Here is a 25,875-nt window from a genome sequence, read left to right on the forward strand (position 1 = left end):
AGCTCTGTTTGTGGGAAAAAAAGGACGTCAAATTAGTTTAGGTACAGAGTCGCACGACCGTGCAATTGTCCGTAAAGTCACGCAGTGCCGAATCGCAAAATACCCCCTGGTCAGAAAGGGGGTAAAATTTTCTGGTGCTTAAGTGGTTAATGTTTTTAGGTCACTGTATGAGTACAACTCCCAAACCAGGGCTGTCATTGAATATAATGGTGATAATAACCAGATTCTACTGTCCCTGGACAGAGCTAGAACTGCCTCCATGCCTCTAAGTGTTTATATAATCGCTAGAAACATAGACACATATGGAGTGGAGGCACACAGCTGCTAGCAGCAGTAAAAGCCATAAACATATGGATTACAGCGCCTGTAATGACAGCTCACGCTTGTGCCACACTCAATATGGAGCCGCTTTCTAGTCCCTTATCGTCGTCACGTCACATGCCCTAGCCAATCAGCGTCCGCGTTAGAGCTAAAGGACATCAAAGCCTGCCACTGACAGGCTCCAGTGAGGAAACGCTGACGCCTCATTGGTCGCTTAGAAGGCGATGGGTGGAGGGAGCAGTGGAGGCCGGAAGCGGGTGAGGGGGGGAATGATGCGGAGGGGGGGCCGCCGTTTCCATGGTAGTGTGGCCCGGTGAGCTGTGAGGGCCTACCTGCGGAGCCTTTCCCGGTGTCGGGATGACGGGCCTGAGCTCACCATGACTGGGGAAAAGAAAAAAAAGAAGAGGTTAAATCGCAGCATTCTTCTGGCTAAGAAAATTATCATTAAAGATGGAGGGACGGTGAGTGAGCCATGACAAGCTGCTTATTTGGGAAGTGTGGTGGCCGGGTTCATTGTAAGACTTGGAAGGGGCTTCTCCGGGATGACAGGAACATATGGCGGCAACTGGTCATTTGCATATGATGTCATGGTGGTGCCATGGTGTATGGCTTCGTACAGCTGTCAGTGATGGGATGAGACCTGATAGTATGGAGGAGGTGCACCTCTACTGTATACAGCTACTCTACAGGTGACAGGGGCCATGGTGGCACAGTGTGACTGAGGCCTTCCAGGCGTGGAAACTTCCATATACCAGGGCTTCATGTATCACTCTTTAATGTCCATCAGTCAGTCTGTGTTATCAAAGTGTAGCCAATCAGATCCCTGCCTTTATATTCCTATGAAAAGGAAGGATTTGCTTGCTTTGTGGGAGCATGGACAAAGACAACCTTCCTGTTCAGGCACTTTAAAAGTAGTATTAAACCCTCAGTGTTTTTCACTTTAACATTGAGTGCAATAACAAATAAACATTCGACCAGTCGGTACTGAAAATTGACCCTTGGTTCATGCTTACCTGCAGTCTGCGGGCGCAGGAATCGCACATGTTCTCATACCTGCAACCACCAGCAGCCAAATCGCGCTGCTTCTATGGGACGCCAGAGCGGAATTGCACTCCCACGCATCGTGTTTAAGATAGACGCATCGTGTTTAAGATAGACGCAGCGTGTTTAAGATAGACGCAGTTTAAGATGGACGCAGCGTGTTTAAGATAGACGCGGCGTGTTTAAGATAGACGCGGCGTGTTTAAGATAGACGCAGTTTAAGATGGACGCAGCGTGTTTAAGATAGACGCAGCGTGTTTAAGATAGACGCGGCGTGTTTAAGATAGACGCGGCGTGTTTAAGATAGACGCGGCGTGTTTAAGATAGACGCAGCGTGTTTAAGATGGACGCATCGTGTTTAAGATGGACGCATCGTGTTTAAGATGGACGCATCGTGTTTAAGATGGACGCAGCGTGTTTAAGATGGACGCAGTTTAAGATAGACACAACGTGTTTTAAGATGGACGCATCGTGTTTAAGATGGACGCATCGTGTTTAAGATGGACGCATCGTGTTTAAGATGGACGCATCGTGTTTAAGATAAAAGTAGATACACAGTGGCGCAAGCTAATAGTATTAAACTAAAAAGGTAGTCCATGATGTAGCCATGTAGGCTATCATAAAAGTCTTATGTGGTGGTCGATCAAGAGAGACGTCCTGCGGTTTTTCTTGGCGGCTTTTTCTTGGCAGCTGCTAGGACGGTGATACCCAGGCACTGGAGAACCAAGCACGTACCCTCTAAACTTGAGTGGGCTCTGGAACTTGACAGATTTGGGGAAAACCTGCTGGCATGAGAGGGGGGCAGAGAGGAACGGTTCTCTGCTGCATGGGTGTCCTGGGACATGTTTCGGTGTTTGGATGCCTTCAAGTCCTGGCTCGAATCACCTGTGTTGCTGGGTGCTGGGGAGCAGTAGTCGGACATTGGCAGCCCCTCCTGATTTCCTCTACCTTCTTCACCCTCTTGGCTTACCTCTGTTTTCATCCTCCTACTTTACCCCATCTCCCCTTTCTCTATCTATCGCTTTGGCTATACCACTGGCACCATATGGCAATCCTTTTTGTGTTCACTTGTTGTTTTTGGGCGCTTCTCAGCGAGAAACCTGAGTATTTACCAATGCCTTACACACTTCACATCATCTTCTAATGTGACGCCAGCTATGGCGGTGTCTCTACCAGTGTTATCCTTTATTTGTCTTATCTTTTGCTTATGTTGACCCATGTTACACCAAGTTGCTGTTTGTTAAGCTGCGATACAACCGTGATCCAATGGACTTGTTAGTTTGTTTCCTATCAACATTAATTGATATTGATTGTTGTATGCTCTTACTCAAAGTTCACTATCTGACATGGCTGAAAATTGTTTCTGTATATTTCTTGCTCCCTCGCTTTTCCCCATATTCTGTAAATCCCTTCTTTCTCAATAAACTCAGATTGAACTAAAGTCTTATGTGGTGGGACAGGGAACAGTCCATACTGTTCCCATGCAGCGTGTTTAAGGGTGCTGGAACCGCAGGAAAATCGCAAGGTCCGAAATAGCTTGCGGTATATAAGGCGACTTGCGCAAATAGAGGAATACCTACTAAATTCAATAGCGTATGGGATTGTTGGATAAACGGCACATTCACGGTGTCTGACCGGCTCATTCAAAATCTAGCAGATGGTATTGTCCTGTGTAAGGGGATTTGAATGTGGGATGGGGGGAATTATATACTCACTTACATGGGGGTGATGATGTATTGGAGTAGTGAGGTTCTATGGTACCACTTAACGATAATGTGGCGCATTGTAGGTGTGGGGAGCTAATATATTATTTGCTTAGTCTTCTATCACATGCAAATGAATATAAATTATATATATATATATATATATATATATAGGAACTTGTTAAACATTACACCTATATCAAGTCTGGGAGTTATACAGGAGCCTTGTGCTGACTATTTTTTGTGTTATACAGTGTAATCTGTTGTCAGACTGTCGTGATTGTTTTTGTATTTGTGCTTTTAAAGAAAAAAATCGATAAACAAAATTTTTTAAATATTTTAAATATAACAATAAAAAAAAAGCATGCGATTTCCCTGCGGCTGTGTTATTTTTTTTTTCTAACCACTTAACCTTAGGTGGACGTCATATGACATACTTAGGTTGAAGTGGAGACATCTGAATGATGCCTACAGCTACAGGTATCACCTAGACATCCTTTTTTTTTTTTTTCCCAGGCGGCAATTCCCTCACTTATAAAAGCCATCATAGCGGCTGTTTAGTCGCTTAATTGCTTTTACAGGCAGCGGGAGGGGATTCCCCTCACCCTCTGGTGCTTCTCCCGGCTCACCCATGTGATCGGCGAGCCGGAGAATGAGTGGCGGTTCACACTTCAGCAATGACAGACATCGCATGTGATTCGGAGCGTACCGTTCTGCAAATCACATGCAATGTCCGTGCGTTGCGAATTCAGCCATACAGATTGTATGGCTGAATTTGCATTGCATTTGGACCAAAGTCACACAGGACCCTTTTTTTTGGTATACACCAGAATCGGATTGCATGAATGTTCACACCTATGCAATCTGATTCATGTCCAAACTGACAGTTCGCACTGCGATATGCAAACTGATCTGGGGGTGTTGTTAACTTTGTATTGACGCCCCCAGCAGTTCGCATATGGCAGTGTGAACTGCGTGCGAGTCGAGTGCGATGCGGGAGCCCACAGTGGATTCGCAGGGTTCCCTCATTGCATATGTGTGAACCGGCATTGAATCCGGCAGCGGTTTACCATAGAGCTGACCCCAGACCAGATGGTCCCCGGCCATCTCTATGACCCTCAGAGGCCGGAAGTGACGCCATGATGCTGGCAGATGTAAACACTACCGTTTTTGTTTTTTTTTTCTTTTGCTGGGAAGCCTGAGAACGATTTATATTTTTTTTATATTCTGTTTTGATGTGAGGACTTCTAGACCCCAGATCTTTCTGTAAAGAGGACCTGTCATGCCCTGTTTTTTATTACAAGGGATGTTTACAATCCTTGTATTTAAAAATAAAAGTGATTAAAAAAAATTTAAAGTGAAAGCATAAAAAATCAAACCTAAAAAAATGTAAGCACCCCACCCCCTTGTACTCGCACACAGAAGCCAACGCATTCATAGGTCATGCCCACATATGTAGACAGCAATTTTAGGAGCAGTGCACTCCAAATGACATGCGATCTCTGTGATCGCACTAATGTGAACCGGACCTTAAACTTGTTCTACATGATCAGGAGTGGTAACATATTTTTCTCAACAACCTTTAAAACAAAAATGAAAAACCAATAAAATGCATCAGACTTTTTGAGTTAGGCTTCACTTTTAGTCCTTCGATGTCAATCATACACATGCTGTTCCTGCTCTGCCAAATGTTCATTGTGCAGTTTTCTTCACCGCCGATTCATGACCCACTTCAATCTCCAATAAATCTAATGTGGTGTTTAGACTCCACTAGCTCATGTGAAGTATGAACTTGACCTCCCGAAGGTTTTATCCCCTTGGACCCTCCAGTCTCTTTTATGAAGCGGCGGGTCCTCTAACATCCGCTTTCATCTGATCCCATCATGTCCGCCAAAAACAGGTGTCTGGCAGATCAGATGGCATTGGATGGAAACGTACAGGCAGTCTGTTTCCATCTGATTGCCCCATAGACTAAAGCGGGCTGTGTCCGTGTCTACTCAGCATAGCGGAGTGGACACAGACCTGTCATCGCCTGCTCAGCGGGGATCAGCGGAGAGATCCCCTGCTGAGCAAGCGGATCCTGCTTTGCGGAGGCGCCCGTGTGAAAGGAACCTAATGTAGTGTGCAGGGACACATAGGATAACACTATTTAGCTTCTAGGAGCTTAAAAAACGCTAGTTTGCATGGAGCTTATATTAATCCTTTCATACAAACAGAGCTTTTTTTTTTTTTTTTTTTTTGGTGGTATTTGATCGCTGGGCTTTTATTTATTTTTTTATTATATAAACAAAAAAAGACAGGAAATTTTGAGGAAAAAAAAACCCTGACATGTTCTGCTTTCTTTTATAAAACCTATCCGGTAAAAAAATTCTTCATACATTTAGGCCAAAATGTATTCTGCACCATGTCTTTGGTTAAAGAAAAAAAAAAAGTTTTTTTTAATTTTCTACAGCTATAGATGCTGCACTGTAATGGCAATGATCAGCGACTTATAGTGTGACTGTGATAGGGCGGTGGCAATCTGGTACTAGCAGACACTATCTGGGAGGGTCACTAACTGACAGTGACACACTAATACAGTGATCAGTGATAATACTGTACTAATGACCCAGACTGGAAAGAGGTTAACATCAAGGGGCAATAAAATCTACTGTGACCGAGTGGCAGGCAGTTAATGATTTTTAAACAGGAAAAATTTTGAGGAAGAGGGACATGGAAGTGTATGTAAACCCTAACAATGTACTTGCTCCCTTTTTGGTCCGTTAATACACCATTGAAAGTGTTTTGGTATATTTAGTAAGTGCAAAAATACCTGTTGATCCTGCCAGAAATGTGCGCTCTATGCCTGTGCAGCACTATTATTAGTTACAATGCTCCCATCTATCTATCTAGAACTGTAGAGCACCTTTCCCCCTATGTGGTCGATATGAGGAGAGGGGAAGGTGTTCTGTAGTCCTGTTCTAGGGTGATAACAGTGATCTTCCAGTGATATGGTAAAGTCGGGGAGTGTTGTCATATCAGGACAGAAAATGTGTTGCCACATAAAAATAAAGGGGAAAAAGGCCTAAAAAAGAAACCGTATGCATTCATCACATCTATAGACTAATAAGCTGTTGCAATATATTATTCTATTTTTCTTATTGAGTTTATATATTTTAAGGGTTCACACTGGGGCGACCTGTCTGGTGACCTATTCCTCTGGCAAGTCGTGCCCTATTCAGTGAAGTGGAACCATTCCAATTGGAATGACTCGGAAGCCTGTAGCTCAAAGACTGCCATTCTTTTGAGACAGATTTGGGCATTTATGGCCCTATGAACATTAATAGGAATGCCTGTAAATTCTGGAATCGAGCATTATTTGAGCATTTTCTTCAACCATATTTCAGAAATTTTTTTTTATCCTGTGAGAACTGGTATTCTCCCCCCTTGTCCTTTTCATTGCCTAAGGCAGGGGTGGCAAACTCAATTTAATCAAGGGCCGAATCAGCAATACAATTGCCCTCAAAAGGGCCGGTTGTATCTGTAAGACTAGATGTTCAGAGCATCCCATACCCTTACATAAGACGTCAGGAGCCTCTCTACCATCAGAGGTTGAGTCCCCCACCCTCCTTTACATTACAATGCCCCACTCTTACCTTGTGCTGCTTCTGGGAAGAAGCTAGAGGCATTACTGGAAAGCACAGGGTCTGGAGGAGGGCTGGAGCTCTCCTGCAACTGCAGGAGAGGTGCGAGGGCTGCATGAAATGGCTTGGAGGGCCGGATTCGGCCCGTGGCCTTGTGTTTGACACAAGTGGCCTAAGGCCTCATGCACACTGGATGTTTTTGAGGCTGCTCTTAGGGGTGCCTGGTAGGTTTTTTTTCTTTCCCTTCCTCTAAACATCCCTCAATGTTAGCCTATAAGGCCCCTTTCACACAAGCTTTCCACCTGGCGGACTCCGTTTTGCTTAGTGGGGATCAATTCGCAGCTTCCCGCCCCGCCGAGCAGGTGGATGACCGCTCCATCTCCGCTTACTTTGCAGGGACAGACCTGTCAGATCCTCGCTTTCCTCTATGGGAGATCGGATGAAAATGGACTGCCTGTCCGTTTTCATCCAATCTTATCCGATCCGATCCTCCAGACGGATGAAAAATAAGGTTTCCATCTGTCCGGATTTCACGGACAGGATCAGATCGGATAGCAGCGGGTTTCAGTGGAGATGTCACCACTGACATCCACTGCTCCATAGGGGTGCATGAAGGATCCGATCCGGTCCGCCTGAAAAGCTGACAGGTGGACTGGATCATAAAGCCCGTGTGAAAGGGGTTTAGGGGTTATTTACTGAAACTGCATGATGCACATTCTGGTGCAGCTGCACATAGAAATGAATCCACTTCCAGGTTTTATTGTCAAAGCTGAAGTTAGATGCTGATTGGCTATCATGCACAGCTGTACCAGAGTCTGAGTGCACCAGTTTTAGTAAATCTCCCCCATGTGTCCATGCACATATAGTTATATAGAGGCGTTTAGAAGTGGGTGGTTTAGGCCTCTTGCACACCATACTCCTGTTTGAGCATCTACTTTTTCCAGACTTTTTTTTGTGCGTATTTGCGTGCATTGAGGCTTAAATTACTGACCAAAAATGCAGATTTTTCTATTTTGTTTTTACTGAAGAATGCACAGCGCTTGTTTACACGCCTGTGTGCACAGGCACATTACAATTAATGGGCTGTATTTTAGCTCCGAAAAAAAAAAAGCTGTACTGAGCTTTTACAAGCTGCGAGATGCCTTAGAGGTAGAAAAAAAAAAGCTAGTGCATCCAGGAGCAGTGGGGTTTTCGCAGAAAAAACACTGTTTAGCCCTTCAGAGTCTATTCATTTCAATGGCCAGAATAAATTATTATTCTGGCCAATTAAAATAATATTAAAGGCTTGTTTTGTTATTTTTCTAAAAGGTAAGGGGGGGGGGAGTCATACTAACCTTCTCCATGCACTGGTTTTGCACAGAGCGGCCCTGATCTTCCTCGGGTTCCTCACAGGTGCTCCTAGCCCCTGCTTTGTACCCCAAGAGCAAGCAGCTTGTAATGGAGGCATCCAAGCAGGCTCGCTCCCGAGCCACTGCTCTGTATGTCCATTCATACACAGATTGCATGGGTGCCATCCAATTCCTGCACTATTTCACAGTTCGCACTGCCATCTGCAAGACAATCTGGGGGTGTCAATAACGTTACATTGACGCCCCCAGTGATTCTTAGTGTGAAGTGAACCACTGTGCGATTCTGCTGCGATGCAGGAACCGGCACTGATTTGCAGGGTTTCCCCACATTGCACTAGTGTAAACTGGGACTGGACTAGAAATTGCTTGGCTCAGGTGTGATTACGTCAGGTTCATTTTTCTTTGAATGTGCTCCACAATATACCCAGAGTCTGGCCTGTAAAGTTTTCATAAAATCCAGAGATTTGTTTTATTTTTAAGGGTTGGTACAATTTCCAAAGTACAAACCAAATAAATGTCTGTGCTTATGAATAAAGGCAATTGCAGCGCCAAAAGTGAGATTTCTTTTGTCTATCCTATGATTGCAGCATCAGGAGTGAGACTTCATTTCCACTTTTATTTACTTGTATAGACATCCAGCCACAGTGAATTCTGCCACTACTCACCAGATAGATGTGTTGACCTCAAAAAGGAAAATGTGTCTGCTTGTGGGGATCATCCCATTACTAGGTAATTTAAATACAAGCTCACTGAATTATAAGACATCACTTGCAAATATAGAGGTCAGTTTGTACCTAAAATCCTCAGTGGCCAGTATACTCTAGAAGATTCCTCTGTGCATGGATGTAGCGGTGACATAATCATACAAAGAAAGAGGACACTCTCATAGTGCAGAAATGTTAATTTATTAAAACTAACACTTAAGCTAAAATAAAAGAGACAACAAAACTTCCATGAAACGCTGTCACACAAGCGTGAGACGATAGAGTGTGAGGTCAGGATGCAAAGCTCATCCCTATGTGTTTTGTCCTCCAGTGGTTGTATTTGGGATTTGCAGTATATATGTATTTTTTTTTTTTCTCCTAATAAAGTGCTATTAACCGCTTGCCAACCGCCGCACAACTATTTACTGTGGCGGTCAGCCCCTACAGGCAAAACGAAGTAGGGCTACGTCACGCGCCCACGAGCCTCTAGGGGGCAGCCGCGCTCCCGCTCGTTCACTAACATCCCTGCGCGAGTGACCGGAGGCTCTGATGTCCGCCCGCCACTCGCAATCTCCCACTGGAGAGGGAGAAAGGCAGGCGGCTGATGTAAACAAAGCCGCCTGTCATTCTCCCTGATGTAACAGCAGAGATCATACAATCCTGCTATGTAGGATTGTATGTCTCTGTGGTTACATCACAAACCACGCCCCCCCCCCCCCCCCCACAGTTAGAATCACGCCCCTAGGGATACATTTAACCCATTGATCACCGTTAAAGTTAACCCCTTTCCCTGCCAGTTTAATTTTTACAGTAACAGTGCATATGTATAGCACTGATTACTGTAGTTATGTCACTGGTACCCCCAAAAGTGTCAAAAATGTCGGGCAAGGGTCCGATCTGTCCGCCGCAATGTCGCAGTCCCGCTAAAAAAAAATCGCAGATCGCCGCCATTACCAGTTAAAAAAAAAAAGTTTTTTAGTTAGTAAACGCAATAACTTTTGCTCAAACCAATCAAAATACGCTTATTGCGATTTTTTTCAAATGTTAAATTTTGACTTTTACATTTTTTTGGGGGAATTTCATATAAAAAAATGTGAAAAATATTGTAGTTTTTTCAAAATTGTCGCTATTTTTTTGTTTATAGCGCAAAAAATAATAATCGTACAGGTGATCAAATACCACCAAAAGAAAGCTCTATTTGTGGGGAAAAAAAGGATGTCAATTTCATTTGGGTACAGCGTTGCACGACCACGCAATTGTCCGTTAAAGTCACGTAGTGCCGAATCGCAAAATAGGCCCTGGTCTTTGAGCAGCCAAATCCTCCGGGGCTTAAGTGGTTAAACATTTTAATTTTAAATAATGTGTTCCTTTTTCATAGTCCCCTAACTACAAAACATTGAGCTGTGCTTTTTATGGTAATTTTAGGGAAAATAGCGACGTGTATAATTTGTGTTTTGTTTGCAATGCTTCTTCTCCTGTTGAATGCAGCTGTTGAGTCTGGCAGTTAGAAGAGTGTGGATATTCTTTTGCATCGCCATAGGGCTTGGTAACAGCTCAGCCGGGCAATTTAGAGACCAGTGCAGTCTGGCATCCAGCTTGATTTTAACCACTTCAGCTCCGAAAGGTTTTACCCCTTAATGGCCAGGCCATTTTTTTGTGATTCGGCACTGCGTTACTTTAACGAAAAATTCTGCAGTCGTGCAAAGCTGTACACAAATACAATTGATGTCCTTTTTTTTCCCCCACAAACAGAGCTTTCTTTTGGTGGTATTTGATCACCTCTGCGGGTTTTAGATTTTGCACTATAAGCAAAAAAAAAAAACCACAATATTTTTTACTTTCTGCTATAAAACATTCCCAATAAAAATTTTTTTTTTTGAGTTTAGGCCACTTTGTATTCTGCTAAATATTTTTTGGTAAAAATCCCAGAAAAGCATATTTTAATTGGTTTGCGCAAAAGTTATAGCGTTAACAAACTACGGGATAGATTTTTGGACTTTTTATTTGTTTATTTTTTTATTAGCAATGGCAGCGATCTGCGATTTTGCGGGACTGTGACATTGCAATGGACAGATCGGACCCCTAAAGCCCCGTACACACGTACCGATGGTCGGCATACAAATGTTCCTCTTTTCTCCCCGGGATGTCGGTGTCTGCTGAAAAGTGCAAAGACAGCACAAGGACAGCACAAGAATTTTGTCCGCCGACTGCAGAAGTGATGTCATGTAATGGTTAACTTTCCCTGTGTTTTCTATTTTCTGAGCATGCCCAGTCTTGCAAATCTGCGGTCTGTCGGCCGAATTGTGTACTGACAGGCGAACAATCGTCCGTTCTGGTGTCGGCATACAAATATTTTCATGTTTGCACGAAAGACTTTTGTCCGCGGATTGTGCGCAGACATCTGTCGGAGGCACCATACTAACACGCGTACAATCGGCAGATCCTTCGTCCACCGACGTTTGTATGCCGACGATCGGTACGTGTGTACGGGCCTTTACTGACATTTTTGACACTTTTTGGGGACCAGTGACATTACTACAGTAATCAGTGCTAAATATTATGCACTGTTACTGTATAGAAAATAAAGAAGGGTTGGGACTTTATATGAGAGACACGACAAACCGAGGCTAACAGGACAAAAATACCATATTTATTGATACATACAAAAAATATGAACATGATAAAATGATTACACACCTGATATGCAATTGTGTAAAGAATAAGATGATAAAAAAAAAATGCATGACCCCAATCCAAGTTTATAGAGACCAGCATGGTAATCAGCATGAGTAAGTAATAAGTAAGGTCATGACATCCATAACTGACGCGTTTCGTGCACTAGATTTTGCCACTTCTTCAAGAGTAGATGTATGATCTGTGTCTAATAGAAAACATCCGTATAAGGAATTGCAGTAATGATGGTGAATAAAAACTATGAAGGGGGAGACAAATCCCAAATCTTGCATAAAAACTCTGGCAATGACTGGTACCGGAGGTAGAGGCATGGACCCAGGTGTCTGCCACAGGAGCTGAGGGCGTAGAAGGGCCACGGATATGGCGAAAAACGCCACACACAAGGAAGAATGTGGGTTGATCTACCTTTCTTTTTTTTCTGAGGCAATTATCCATATGGTTCACTTTTCCACCACTATGGTTTCTCTACACTTTGCTTTTGGTGCTCACCCTTCATACTCTCTCATCATTCTTCACTAAACTTATCTCTTAGTCATTTGGATCAACTGTACTACTTGATTTTTTACTTTCCACTTATACTATTCTAGTAGCACAATGTTTTTCTATATAGTATATGCTCATTTACTACTCAATATTACTCATCTTATATAGATACCTTCCTATGTTGCTACCAGTACCACTTCAATCACCTCAACCCACACTCTTCCTTGTGTGTGGCGTTTTTCCCCATATCCGTGGCCCTTCTACGCCCTCAGCTCCCGTGGTAGACACCTGGGTCCATGCCTCTACCTCCAGTACCAGTCATTGCCAGAGTTTTTATGTAAGATTTGGGATGTGGTAGTTTGTCTCCCCTTCCCTCCCCTGCCCAGTTTTTATTCACCATCATTACTGCAATTCCTTATACACATGTTTTCTATTAGACACAGATCATACATCTACTCTTAAAGTGGTGAAATCTAGTCCTCGGAACGCGTCAGTTATGGATGTTATGACCTTACTTTATTACTTCCTTACTCATGCTGATTACCATGCTGGTCTCTATGAACTTGGATTGGGGTCATGTATTATCATCTCATTCTTTACACAATTGCATATCATGTTTGCAATCATTTTATCATGTACATATGTTTTGCATGTATCAAATATGGTATTTTTGTCCTGATAGCCTTGGTTTGTCGTGTCTCTCATATAAAGTCCCAACCCTTCTTTATTTTCAATTGAATTAGGGATGGAGACGCACGGCAAATCCCACCGTGCGTCTCATTCAAAGTCCCGCCCCCCCCCCCCCCACCCTTTTATTATTACTGTATAGATGACACTGGCAGGGAAGGGGTTAACACTGAGGGGTGATCAAATGGGTTAATGTATGCCTGTTGGTGCTTACTGACTGTGGGGGGAAGGGCTCTGTGACAGGCTAAGCTGAAACTCCTGATCTCTCTCTGCCTGTGTGACAGATGACTTCGCCTGCTTTGTTTACATAAGCAGTTGGGTCTTCTGTCAGTTTGTTTGATGATCACGGGAGGCCGGCGGCAATCGCCACCGCTCCTCCCGCGGCCTGCCTCCCACTGTGTCTAAACACCGCCGAGATTGCGTGCACAAAATCAAGTAGATCTACTTAATTTTGCGCAGTATATCTGCGGTGGGCGGTCGGGAACTGGTTAAACTGTACATTACTGGGTAAGAAGACATGAGGGCTGGCTAATAAGGGGTTAAGGCTTTTAAGTAAGAATCTGTGCTGTCTGAAATCCTGCCAATATGAAAGCTCCATACAGAGCAAATATTAACTCAGGAGCAGGTAACTGCTGTTCATAGCCTCTACCCCTAGCTCTAGTCTAACACTCCACTGTGCTTTATGTTTCTCGCCATTTTACATTATCATTTTTGTAACATTACTATAGACCAAGCAAAAAAAAGGGGGTATTATTTATTTATTTTAACACCAGCATTTTGACTGATACTGCTAAATATTGGAATTACTAGAAAACATCTGATATATTAAAATATAGGGTCCTTTTATCAGTTCAGTCATATTTTTTTTTTTGGGCAAAAACAAAAGAACTGATGAATACTGATTCAGGTTACACCAGTTTGCACTTCAGCTCTGTTCAGTCTACATCCGTTTTTGCATCCTTTTTTTTTATTTGTCGAAGAAACAAATCGGGTTCAGGTGACTAAAGTATAAACAAAAAATAAATACTGTATGTCTCTCACCTAAAAACGGACCGCATCCACTTCCATCTGTTCAGTGGAAAAGGATGCAGCCTTGTCCATTTTAATTACAGGCCGATAAGTTCCGATATGTGCATTTATATCCTCCGGTTTGTGAGTATATCTGCTGGTGAATATTTTCAAGTTGTTTTACAATATCACACGATGTGCGATTTGCTTTCGCCTATTTATATGGCTTTTTGGAAGGTCTGAGGAGAGTATTCTGAATGTGACCAACTTCCCCGATACCCATTTATGTGGGATAAGCGCAGTTTATCGCCTTGTAATAAAGAGTCTACGTATTTGGTAAGGAGTGCAATTTTTTTTTTGTGGTGGTAAAGGATTGGCTTTGGATTCCAATTCACACGGTGTGCTAACACCACAATTTTATTTGGACTTCTGGATGCCTCTGTAAAAGTTCACAGTGGATGGTGGAGAATTTGTTCTTAGGCCTCATGCACACGGGGCGTTTTTTCCAGCTGCTTTTAGGAGCGCTAGACTTTTTTTAAGCTGGAAAAAAAAAAAAAAAAAAAACACCTCTCCATGTTATTCTATGGCCTCATGCACACACAGGCTTTTAGGAGCTGCAAGTGGCATAGGAGTTTTTAAGCTGTAAAAAAAAAAAAAAAAAAAGAAAAACTCCAGGGCCAGTGCGTTCTGGAGCAGCAGTGTTAGACTGTAAAAACGCCTGAAGCGCCTAAAAGCTGTTTTTTCCTGGTGTCAGAACTGACTTTGCAGCTTGTTTTTTCAAACGCCCTGTGTGCATGAGGCCTAAGTGTCGGTTCACACTGATCTGACCCGACTTTGGGCGACTAATGCCGTCGCCCGTGCACGCGCGACTTGCAACGACTTCACATAATGGAAGTCAATACAAGTCGCTCCGACTTTGCAAAAAAAAGGCGCAGGAACCTTTTTCTAAGTCGCAGCGACTTGAGTGGCTCCTATTAGAACGGGAACCATTGCACAGCATGGACCGCAACTTGTCAGGCGACCAAGTCGCCTGACAAATCAGAAGTGTGAAGTTTTTCTATGTTCCAATGCTGTTTGTTTCTCTTTGTATACAAGAAAGAGGATCTAGAATTCGCTGCTCTCTTTGATTATTTTATTTCACATCACAGACACTGCAGTGACATAGAGCAGCATAGAACTTTGTTTTTCTTTGTAGGGTGGATTTGATTTTAATCAAGTTGATTTTAAATCCTGATTTCAATCACTAGTAAAAAGGCTTGATTTAAATCCTAATTTTGAAAGAGCAACTGTGATCTCTGTCCCACAGCGGCTCCTCCTCTGACCCGCTGTTGACTCAGACAGTCCTATTCACTTTAACCACTTAAGGACCAGGCCTTTTTCTGACATTTGTTGTTTACAAGTTAAAATCAGTATTTTTTTGCTAGAAAATTACTTAGAACCCCCAAATATCATGGTAAATGTATGGTAAATGTACTGGAATTTTTTTTATTTTTTTATACCAGTAATAGAAATGATCGTCCAGCTTTTAGTGGGACTGTGATAGTGCGGCGAGCAATCTGACACCACTAATCACTAATGACACTAATACAGTGATCAGGACTAATACTGTACACTGTCACAGTACTAATGACACTGGCTGGGAAATGGGTTACCATCTCAGGGTAATCAAGGGGCTAGGGGTGTGCCCAACAATGTGTAAGGGTGTGCTGCTTTTTACCAAAGTTCACTTTGTTTCTTCTGCCTTCTTTGCAGAGATATTTCCCTCTATACAGAGCACTGTGTTTTTGTCAACACAGGGCTCTGGGCTGGGATTGGATGCAGCTGATCAGCAGGTCCCGGCCATGAATGATTGGCCGGGACTTGCTGACTAAAGCTCGGTTCACACTGCTGCTACTTGGGATCCGACTTGTGGTACCCCAAGTCGCATGACATGTGAAATCCAATGTTAGTCAGTGAGAGCTGTCTTAGCACTACTGAAGTTGCTTTTTGGAAAAGGTTCCTTTACTACTTCAAGGTGACTTCTATCCAACATGTGCCCATAGACTTTACAATTTGCCTACTGAGCATTTAAACCCCCTTCCTGCCCAGGCCAATTTTCAGCTTTCAGCTCTGTCATACTTTGAATAACAATTTACAGGTTATGCAACACTGTACCCAAATTCAATTTTATAATTTTTCCTCCTCACGCTATCTGGGAAAAAAGCCGATTACCGGCTCTATTTACATCAGGTGATCAGCTGTCAGTGGCTGACAGCTGATCACGAGGTAAGAGGCCGGGATCGGCCCCTTACTCTGATGTATGATCAGCCGAGTCATGTTGACTGATCACAGAGCGAGCCCCGCAGGCAGCTCATGCATGGGAACGTACATGGACGCCCTCCTGGAAATTTAGGCCTGCTCTGTAGTCGTCTTTCGGCGTGGTTAGGAAGAGGTTAATGGAAGTCACCTCAAGTCAGATTCTCCTCTGTTGATGTGATTTTGGATCCGACTTTACAGAAAAATTACCTAGGCAATGCATGGCATCTCCCTGTATGCTTTTATCCCTGCATACTTGCACAAGACAAAGTCACCTGCAAAGTCGTGCAACTTTCAGGTCGCAGTAGTTTGAACTGAGTTTAAGTCCCACTGTGTTCAATCCCAGCAGAGACGGCAGGCTTGGGCGTATGTGCGCTGCCTGAACCAGGATGCAGACCATGAAGTACAGGTACCTTTATGGTGCTTGTATGAGCCATCCATCCACAGTAAATGTACTGCTGCAGGTCGGCAACCTGATAAAGAGACGGTGCTATACATATGTGTTTTGTATATTCATAGAATATTTGTGGTAAGCAGCCCTTTTTTTTTTTTTTTTTTCGTGGGAGCACAGTATTAGCTTAACAACTTTCTGCAAGTGTTTGACATTAGCACAGAGTCCATTTGTATTTTAGTAATGTGAATGAATTGCTGTTCATTTTCCATCCAAAACTGAGACGAATGCCCATGCGAAAGGGCCCTAAGGAATACAGAGCACCCGGAAAGTATTCACAGCGCTTCACTTTTTCCACATTTTATGTTACAGCCTTATTCCAAAATGAATTAAATTCATTATTTTCCCTAAAAATTCTTCAAACAATACCCCATAATGTATATGTAAAATGTGGCGCTAATCTTAAAACTGTTTGCACAGAATGTCCATAAAAATCCAGGAGGGAAACAACAGTTTTTAGGATGATCAATATAGATGTATGCGAAAATCCTTATGCAGAAAGAAGTGAAGATCCTTAACCGCTTGCCGACCGCCGCAAGTACATATACTGCGGGTGTCAGCCCCTCACAGGCAGAGTGACGTATCGGTACGTCACTAGCCTGTGAGGCTCTGGGGAGCGAAGTCACGGACCCCCCCCCCGCGCGTGTGACCGGCAGACCTGATGTCCGCCTGTCACTCTGCGATCGTCGGGGGGAGAGGGAGAAAGGCAGGCGGCTTGTGTAAACAAGCTGCCTGTCATTCTCACCTGTGTAGAAACACTGATCATACGGTTCTACTATGTAGGACCATTGATCATTGTTCCTACAGCTCTAGCCACAGCCAATCAGTTAGAATCACGCCCCTAGGGACACACACAGCCCCTCCCTCTCAAATAAAGTTAACCCCTTCACTGCCAGTGTAATTTTACAGTAACAGTGCATATATATAGCACTGATTACTGTAGAAATGTCACTGGTAACCCCAAAAGTGTCAGAAATGTCAGTCAAGGGTCCGATCTGTCCGCCCCAATGTTGCAGTACCGCAAAAAAGTCGCAGATCGCCGCCATTACGCGTTAAAAAAAAAAACAACAAAAATTACATAAATTTTTCCCTTTGTTAGTAAACGCGATAACTTTTGCGCAAACCAATCAAAATACGCTTTTTGCGATTTTCTTTTTTTTTAACCAAACATATGTAGCATAAAACAAATTGGCCGAAAATGTTAAAAAATTTTGATTTTTACATTTTTTTTGGGGGGGAATTTCATATAAAAAAAATGTGAAAAATATTGTTATTTTTGCAAAATTGACCCTTTTTTTTTGTTTATAGCGCATGATCAAAAAATCGCACAGGTGATCAAATACCACCAAAAGAAAGCTCTGTTTGTGGGGGAAAAAAAGGACATCAAATTCGTTTAGGTACAGCGTCGCACGACCGCTCAATTGTCCGTTAAATTCATGCAGTGCCGAATCGCAAAATACTCCCTGGTCTTTTAGCAGCCAAATCCTCCGGGGCTTAAGTGGTTAATGGAAAGCGCCACCACCAAACACCCATACACACTGACTCTTACTGGAATTATATGACCCTCATAACAAAGGTCATATACAGCATGTAACATAGGCAGATACAGTGGGTACGGAAAGTATTCAGACCCCCTTAAATTTTTCACTCTTTGTTATATTGCAGCCATTTGCTAAAATCATTTAAGTTCATTCTTCTTCCTCATGAATGTACACATAGCACCCCATACTGACAGAAAAACACAGAATTGTTGACATTGTTGCAGATTCATTAAAAAAGAAAAACTGAAATATCACATGGTCCTAAGTATTCAGACCCTTTGCTCAGTATTTAGTAGAAGCCCCCTTTTGATCTAATACAGCCAGGAGTCTTTTTGGGAAAGATGCAACAAGTCTTTCACACCTGGATTTGGGGATCCTCTGCCATTCCTCCTTGCAGATCCTCTCCAGTTCTGTCAGGTTGAAAGGTAAACGTTGGTGGACAGCCATTTTTAGGTCTCTCCAGAGATGCTCAATTGGGTTTAAGTCAGGGCTCTGGCTGGGCCATTCAAGAACAGTCACGGAGTTGTTGTGAAGCCACTCCTTCGTTATTTTAGCTGTGTGCTTAGGGTCATTGTCTTGTTGGAAGGTAAACCTTCGGCCCAGTCTGAGGTCCAGAGCACTCTGGAGAAGGTTTTTGTCCAGGATATCCCTGTACTTGGCCACATTCATCTTTCCTTTGATTGCAACCAGTCGTCCTGTCTCTGCAGCTGAAAAACACCCCCACAGCATGATGCTGCCACCACCATGCTTCACTGTTGGGACTGTATTGGACAGGTGATGAGCAGTGCCTGGTTTTCTCCACACATACCGCTTAGAATTAAGGCCAAAAAGTTCTATTTTGGTCTCATCAGACCAGAGAATCTTATTTCTCACCATCTTGGAGTCCTTCAGGTGTTTTTTTAGCAAACTCCACGCGGGCTTTCATGTGTCTTACACTGAGGAGAGGCTTCCGTCGGGCCACTCTGCCATAAAGCCCCGACTGGTGGAGGGCTGCAGTGATGGTTGACTTTCTACAACTTTCTCCCATCTCCTGACTGCATCTCTGGAGCTCAGCCACAGTGATCTTTGGGTTCTTCTTTACCTCTCTCACCAAGGCTCTTCTCCCCCGATAGCTCAGTTTGGCCGGACGGCCATCTCTAGGAAGGGTTCTGGTCGTCCCAAACGTCTTCCATTTGAGGATTATGGAGGCCACTGTGCTCTTAGGAACCTTAAGTGCAGCAGAAATCTTTTTGTAACCTTGGCCAGATCTGTGCCTTGCCACAATTCTGTCTCTGAGCTCTTCAGGCAGTTCCTTTGACCTCATGATTCTCATTTGCTCTGACATGCATTGTGATCTGGAAGGTCTTATATAGACAAGTGTGTGGCTTTCCTAATCAAGTCCAATCAGTATAATCAAACACAGCTGGACTCAAATGAAGGTGTAGAACCATCTCAAGGATGATCAGAAGAAATGGAAAGCACATGAGTTAAATATATGAGTGTCACAGCAAAGGGTCTGAATACTTAGGACCATGTGATATTTCAGTTTTTCTTTTTTAATAAATCTGCAACAATGTCAACAATTCTGTGTTTTTCTGTCAGTATGGGGAGCTGTGTGTACATTCATGAGGAAGAAGAATGAACTTAAATGATTTTAGCAAATGGCTGCAATATAACAAAGAGTGAAAAATTTAAGGGGGTCTGAATACTTTCCGTACCCACTGTAGGTCCTCCACTCCTGTCTCCTGCATGAGCAACCGATCATCACTTAATCGCCATAGGGCTCAAGAAACAAAAGAAAGAGAACACTTCCTCATAGTGTAACCTGTCTTAAAGTTTATTTGGCCCAAAAGCAATTAAAATCACTTACAAGATCACCGATAGTAGTGAGACGTTGTATGTTTGTCTCCTCCAATGGTCTGATGCTGCTGCACCCCATAATGACAATGTGAAAGAAGTTTCTTGTTTTTAAAAAATCCCATGTACATTAAGTATTCACAGCCTTTGCCATGACACTCAAAATTGAGCCAATGGTCACTCTGACAGAGCTCCAGTATTTCCCTTTTGAAAGAGGAGAACCTTCCAGAAGAACAACCATCTTTGCAGCAATCCACCAATCAGGCCTGTATGGTAGAGTGGCCAGATGGAAGCCACTCCTCAGTAAAAGGCACATGACAGCCCTCTTGGAGTTTGCCAAAAGGCACCTGAAGGATTCTCAGACAATGAGAAACAAAGTTCTCTGGTCTGATGAAACAAAGATTGAACTCTTTGGCCTGAATGGCAAGCTTGTAGCATCATACTCAAAAAGACTTGAGGCTGTAATCGGTGTCAAAGGTGCTTCAACAAAGTATTTTTTTTTTCTTTATTTTTAATACATTTGCAAAGATTTCAAACAAAATACTTGCAAGCTGTCATTATGGGGTGGTGTTTGTAGAATTTTGAGGAAAATAATGAATTTAATCCATTTTGGAAAAAGGCTGTATCATAACAAAATGTGGAAATAGTGAAGCGTTGTGAATACTTTCCATATGCACTGTATGTGTGCTGTTTATTTGGACAATCATTTAGACGTCAGCCATTATCAATTCCCCTTATTTAGACTTCTGACAGCCTATTATTTGTTAGTGTAGGGTCAGTGTAAAACAATACGCTTTAGAAATACCAAAGGGAATTGCTATCTAGCTACACTACTAATTACCAACCCCTCCACCATTGCAGAGTATTCATACCATCACCTTTTTTATATATGACAAATGTCTGTGGCCAATTATCTGTCCCTGGACATCACTGGACTGCTGATTGTACAGGTAAAAATCCAACTGCTGCCAGGGCAGGCTATCAAAAAAGTGCTACAGATACGTGTACTATGGGCACAGTTTACAAATATTCCACTATACGGGTGTAGAGCAGGCATTGACCTATCAGCCGAGGAACAAGAGTGATCAAGCTCCGTTTTCTAACCTGCATCTTTGCCTGTTCCTCCCAACAGCCGGTGACCAGCAAGCTGCGGGGTACCCACCATCATGATATTGTCTCCCATTCTGATCTTGCATTTTCAGATATCTTTGTTTGGCCCTTTTGCAGAGATTGTTTTATGGAAGACATGGGTTCACACATTCCCATTTTACAGACTGTTTCTGCCAAGTTTCAGTTTTTCATTGCAAAGCCAGAGTGATCACATCAGTGATAGCTGAAAGCTGTGTGGCTCCTAAGCCACTGATTGTGGACTGCTTGCTTTACAGATACAGAACGATTTACCATGTAGCTAAAGATTTCTTCTGCTGCCAGCATTGTGTTTTGGAATATGTGCAAGTCGATTCTATAGTGATTCCATATACCTGGTGCCCAACCTGCAGCCCTCCTTACCCTGATGCTTAAAGTTATTGAAAAAAAAAGTTTGTTTCTGCCTAGTTTAGGAACAGGACCTTGTTCCCTGCTGGAACTTGTGTCTTAGCTGTTAATAGGGAAAAATTGTTAATTGTAGAACTTGGCCTCGCCAAGACAGAGCCCCGATGGATGGGGACGAGCCTGGGAGTGGACAAGTCTCACTGGGACGCAATCGACCTGGAACGCCCTGAGTCTCAGCGTACCCCCCCTGGCTGGCAGCACCCCCACCCCTGGTGGGAGGTGGACTGTTCGGAGTGGCGCCCACCTGGTACCGTGGTATGGTAATACTGTCCCCCTATCCTCTGGCGGTCTCAGGGTGGACGTGGTCCCCTCCTTGGGATGGTCAGACCCCCTGGGTTCCCTTCCATTCCCCCAACCCCTCTAACAGTCACGGTAGTCTTTTGGCCCCAACCTAAACTGGGGGGGCCGTGGGTACATTGTTGTGTGGGGGTACTCTGTCTGCACATCTGCGTTATGGAGGGCCCCTTTTTCCCCTTTATAGGGGGCTATATCCTCTTATGTAATTTATGCTCTTTAGCTGGCGTCTCCTTGCGTGACTGCAGTCGGCGACCTTCCCTGCTTGCTATGCTCCCAGGGTGAGCTTGGCATATAGCGACTATAATCGGTCTGCATCCACGCAATTCGGGTGCTCTGCAGTGAGGATGATTCCTTTTTTACTGCACGTGCAGAAAATTTTAACATGGGGGGTGCCAGTTCCCTCGGGGCCCGCAGATCCCCTAAAGGCGGTAAAGGTACTTCCTTTTCCTGCCTACTGTGACAAAATTGTCGCGCATCAGTGGCGTTGTTCTAAACGCAATAATGGTAACCACACATGGTGTGGCTAAAAAGCTGGTCTGCGGATCGGGCTTATAAAAAGGCTCTACAGATCTCCCCTTTATGGGGGACTGCCTATTTGGGTCTTTATGGGAATCCGGTAAGGGCAAGTCACTGCGTAATAGACCCTTTTTTTTTCAGCACGCAGGAGCAAGGGGTGATTGTCGGTTCCGTCTCGAACGCTTCCAGGGATTCTATTCAAACCTGTTTACGGTGCCCAGAAAAGAAGGCAAAGTACGTCAAGTTCTGGACCTCAAGGCTCTGAACCGCTTTGTGCAGGTATCGAAGTTTTGAATGGAATTCTAACAGTAGTGGCGTCTCTACACCAAGGAGACTTTTTGCCTCCATAGATATCAGGGACGCATATCTACACATCCCTACGCTGGACACCAGCATTTTCTTTGCTTCGCTGCAGGCGAGGAGCATTATGAATTGTAGCGTTTGCTCAGTTCCATACGAGGCCCTTACAAAGGGAGATTCTCATCAAATAGAACAAAGATCCAAAGTCCTAGGACGCTTTCATTCGGTTGAATCACAACACAAAGACTGCTTTACTATGGTGGCTTCACTCATAAGCACTACGCCAGTGCAAGTCCTTCCTTCTATTGTATTTGATGGTGGTAACCATGGACGCCAGCCTGTCAGGCTGGGGAGGAGTGCTGGGAAAGGTCTTCACCCAGGGATCCCGGACAGTAGAAGAGTCCAAACTTCCGATTAAAATATTTTGGAGCTCAGAGCGATAAAGCTTTGCCTGAGCATTGTCTGCAAGATTGTCCGGTCCGGATTCAATCAGACAATGCCACAGCCATGGCTTACATCAATCGTCATGGGGGCACCAAGAGTTTCTTGGCAGCCCGGGAGGTGGCCGAGTTCCTGGATTGGGCGGAAAAGTTTGTTCCAGCCCTCTCTGCTGTGCACATCCCAGGTGTGGAGAACTGGCAGGTTACCTGATTTGTCAGGTGTTGGATCAGAGTGGAGTGGTCCCTAAACCCGGAGTGTTTTCATCTCCTGTGTGTCCAGACACCCGACGTCGACCTGTTTGCTTCTCGACTCAACGAGAAGGTTCAGAGGTTCCTAGCCAGGTCTCGGGATCCTCTGGCCGATGCCATAGACGCACTGGTGGCTCCTTGGAGTAAGTCTCAGCTGATTTATGCATTCCCTCCGCTAAAACTTCTGCCGAGGCTTCTTCGCAGGATAGAAGTGGAAGGGGTTCTGGTCATTCTGGTGGGCCCAGACTGGCCTAGCCGGTCTTGGTACGCAGACCTGATAAGGTTGGTCGCCAATGCTCCCTGGAGACTTCCTCTAAGGGATGATCTGCTATCTCAAGGACTGATCTTCCATCCTGCTTTACAGTAGCTGGCTTTAATAGCATGGCTGTTGAAAGCCAGGTATTGAAGAATAGAGGTTTTTCTGTTTCAGTGATTCCTACATTACTGAAGGCCAGGAAGTCTACTTCCAGGAATATCTATCATCGTGCGTGCAAATCGTACATTTCATGGTGTGAATCATTGAAGATGCACCCCCGCCTGTTCTCGGTGGCTAGGGTTTTCACTTTTCTTCAAGAAGGTGTTGAACAGCGGTTGGCTTGGTCACCATCAAAGGCCAAGTGTCGGCTCTGGCTGTGTTTTTCAAACGCCCTTTAGCTACGCATGCCCTGATTCGCACTTTTATTCAGGGGGTTCGCCATATGACTAAACCCCCCCCCCCCCCCGAGGCGAACCCCGTGGGATCTGAATTTGGTATTTGTTCTTCAAAAACCTCTCTTTGAGAACATTAGGGAGATTCCTCTGCTTGCCTTGTCTGAGAAGGTTGCCTTTTTGGTGGCAATTACTTCTGCCCGCAGAGTATCTGAATTGGCGGCGTTGTCCTGCCGCTCCCCTTATCTGGTGGCCCACAAAGATAAGTGGTACTCCGAATTAATCAGTAGTTTTTTCCTAAGGTGGTTACTGATTTGCATTTGAATGAAGACATTGTGCTGCCTTCACTTTGTCCTAAGTCCCAAGCATTCCAAGGAAATGCCATTGCATTCTTTGGAGGTGATGCAGGCAATTAGAGTCTACCTGACGGCTACTGAGTCGTTCAGAAAATCAGATGCTCTATTTGTCCTTACCGAAGGATTTAGTAAGGATTGGCTGCGTCTGCTTTGACCATATCCAGATGGATCAGACAGACGCTAGTTCAGGTTTATTCACTGAGGGGTCAGGTTCCTCCTTTCCCTTTTCAAGGCGCATTCTACTAGGGTGCTGAGTGCTTCTTGGGCTTTTCGCTATCAGGCGTCAGTGCTGCAAGTTTGCAAGGCGGCAACCTGGTTGTCCGTGCACACGTTCGCAAAGTTCTACAAAGTTGGTGTGTTGGCATCTTCGGATGCTTCCTTTGGCTGCAAGGTTTTGCAGGCTGCCGTTTAAAGAGAATCTTTTTTGTTTCTCTTTGAGGGGTGTATGTTTTTTCTAGGTGAGCTCCATGTTACCTGGTTGGCTAAGTTTAGCCTTTGGGGAGTTACGTTCTTTTTTGCGTTGTCTTCCCACCCCTCATGAAAATACTGCTTGGGACATCCCATGGTCTAAGAAGCTATGGAGCTGCGTCTGTCAATAAATGATAGAGAAAACTGGATTTTTGTACTTACCGTAAAATCTTTTTCTCTGACGTTCATTGACAGACGCAGCATCCATCCTTCTGCTTCTGAATGAATGGGGTTTTTTTGTCTTCTAAACACTGCTTGCAACGGAATTGGCTGCTGTAGCAGTGTGTGTGGGGTTATGCCCGCAGGGACAGCCCCATAGGCGTGGTAAAGCTTAGTGCTTATTTCTGATTGGAGGAGCATAACCCAATAGTCTAAGAAGATATGGAGCTGCGTCTGTGAATGAATTTTAGAGAAAAGGATTTTACAGTAAGTACAAAAATCTAGTTTTGTTTTGTTTTTTGTTTTTTTAAATAACCAACAGGTTTATACTTGCCTGCTCTGTTCAAGATAATAGCCCAGATCGTCCACTTCTGGGGACCCTTGCCTCATCTGGATGTGCCACCATTCCTATCATGGAACACCTGCGGGCTCAATCCTGAGCCGCACTGCCTGTGTCAATAGACACAGACAGCGCAGCTCAGCCCTGCTCCCTCATCACAGTATTTGACTTACAGCAGCGGGAGCCAATGGCTTCTGCTGTCTCAGCATAGCCTTTGAGGCCGGGGAAGTGAGAGGAAAGAGCTGCTGTTGATGGGCACATTGCTGGATTGAGTGAGAGCTCAGGTAAGTATGGGGGGGGGAAAGGGGTGATTCTTTTAAACATTTTTTCCCTAATGCAAGGAATGCATCAACCACTTGAGCTGTGCAAGGTTTTACCCCCTTTATGACTAGGATATTTTTTGCTATTCATCACTGTACTACTTTAAATGGTGATTGCGCAGCCATACAACACTGTACGCAAACTAAATTTATATAATTTTTTTTTACACAAATAGAGCTTTCTTTTGTGGTACTTAATTACCACTGCTTTTTTTTTTTTTCTATTATATAAACAAAAAATAAACCAAAAATGTTCAAAAAAACTAAATATTTTCTTCTTTGTTATACACTATATTGTCAAAAGTATTGGGACGCCTGCCTTTACACGCACGTGAACTTTATTGACATCCCAGTTTTAGTCCATAGGGTTCAATATTCAGTTGGCTCACCCTTTTGCAGATAGAACAGCTTCAACTCTTATTGGAAGACTGTCCACGAGGTTTAGGAGTGTGTCTATGGGAATGTTTGACCATTCTTCCTGAAGCGTATTTGTGA

General features: G+C 43.9%; 1 protein-coding gene across 2 annotated transcripts in view; it reads left to right on the forward strand.

The window, feature by feature from the left end:
* The first annotated feature begins 568 nt into the window (after positions 1–568).
* Positions 569–25,875, forward strand: part of LOC309555320 (hippocampus abundant transcript 1 protein-like) — a 53,806-nt gene continuing 28,499 nt past the window's right edge. For both annotated transcript variants that reach the window (XM_082257276.1, XM_082257277.1), the window contains exon 1: positions 569–782. In XM_082257276.1, the coding sequence (XP_082113402.1) occupies positions 699–782 (84 nt within the window). In that variant the 5' untranslated portion in view covers positions 569–698. The remainder of the gene's footprint in view (positions 783–25,875) is intronic.

Source organism: Pelophylax lessonae, assembly GCF_965119305.1.
Source record: "Pelophylax lessonae genome assembly, chromosome: 1".
NCBI lineage: Eukaryota > Metazoa > Chordata > Amphibia > Anura > Ranidae > Pelophylax > Pelophylax lessonae.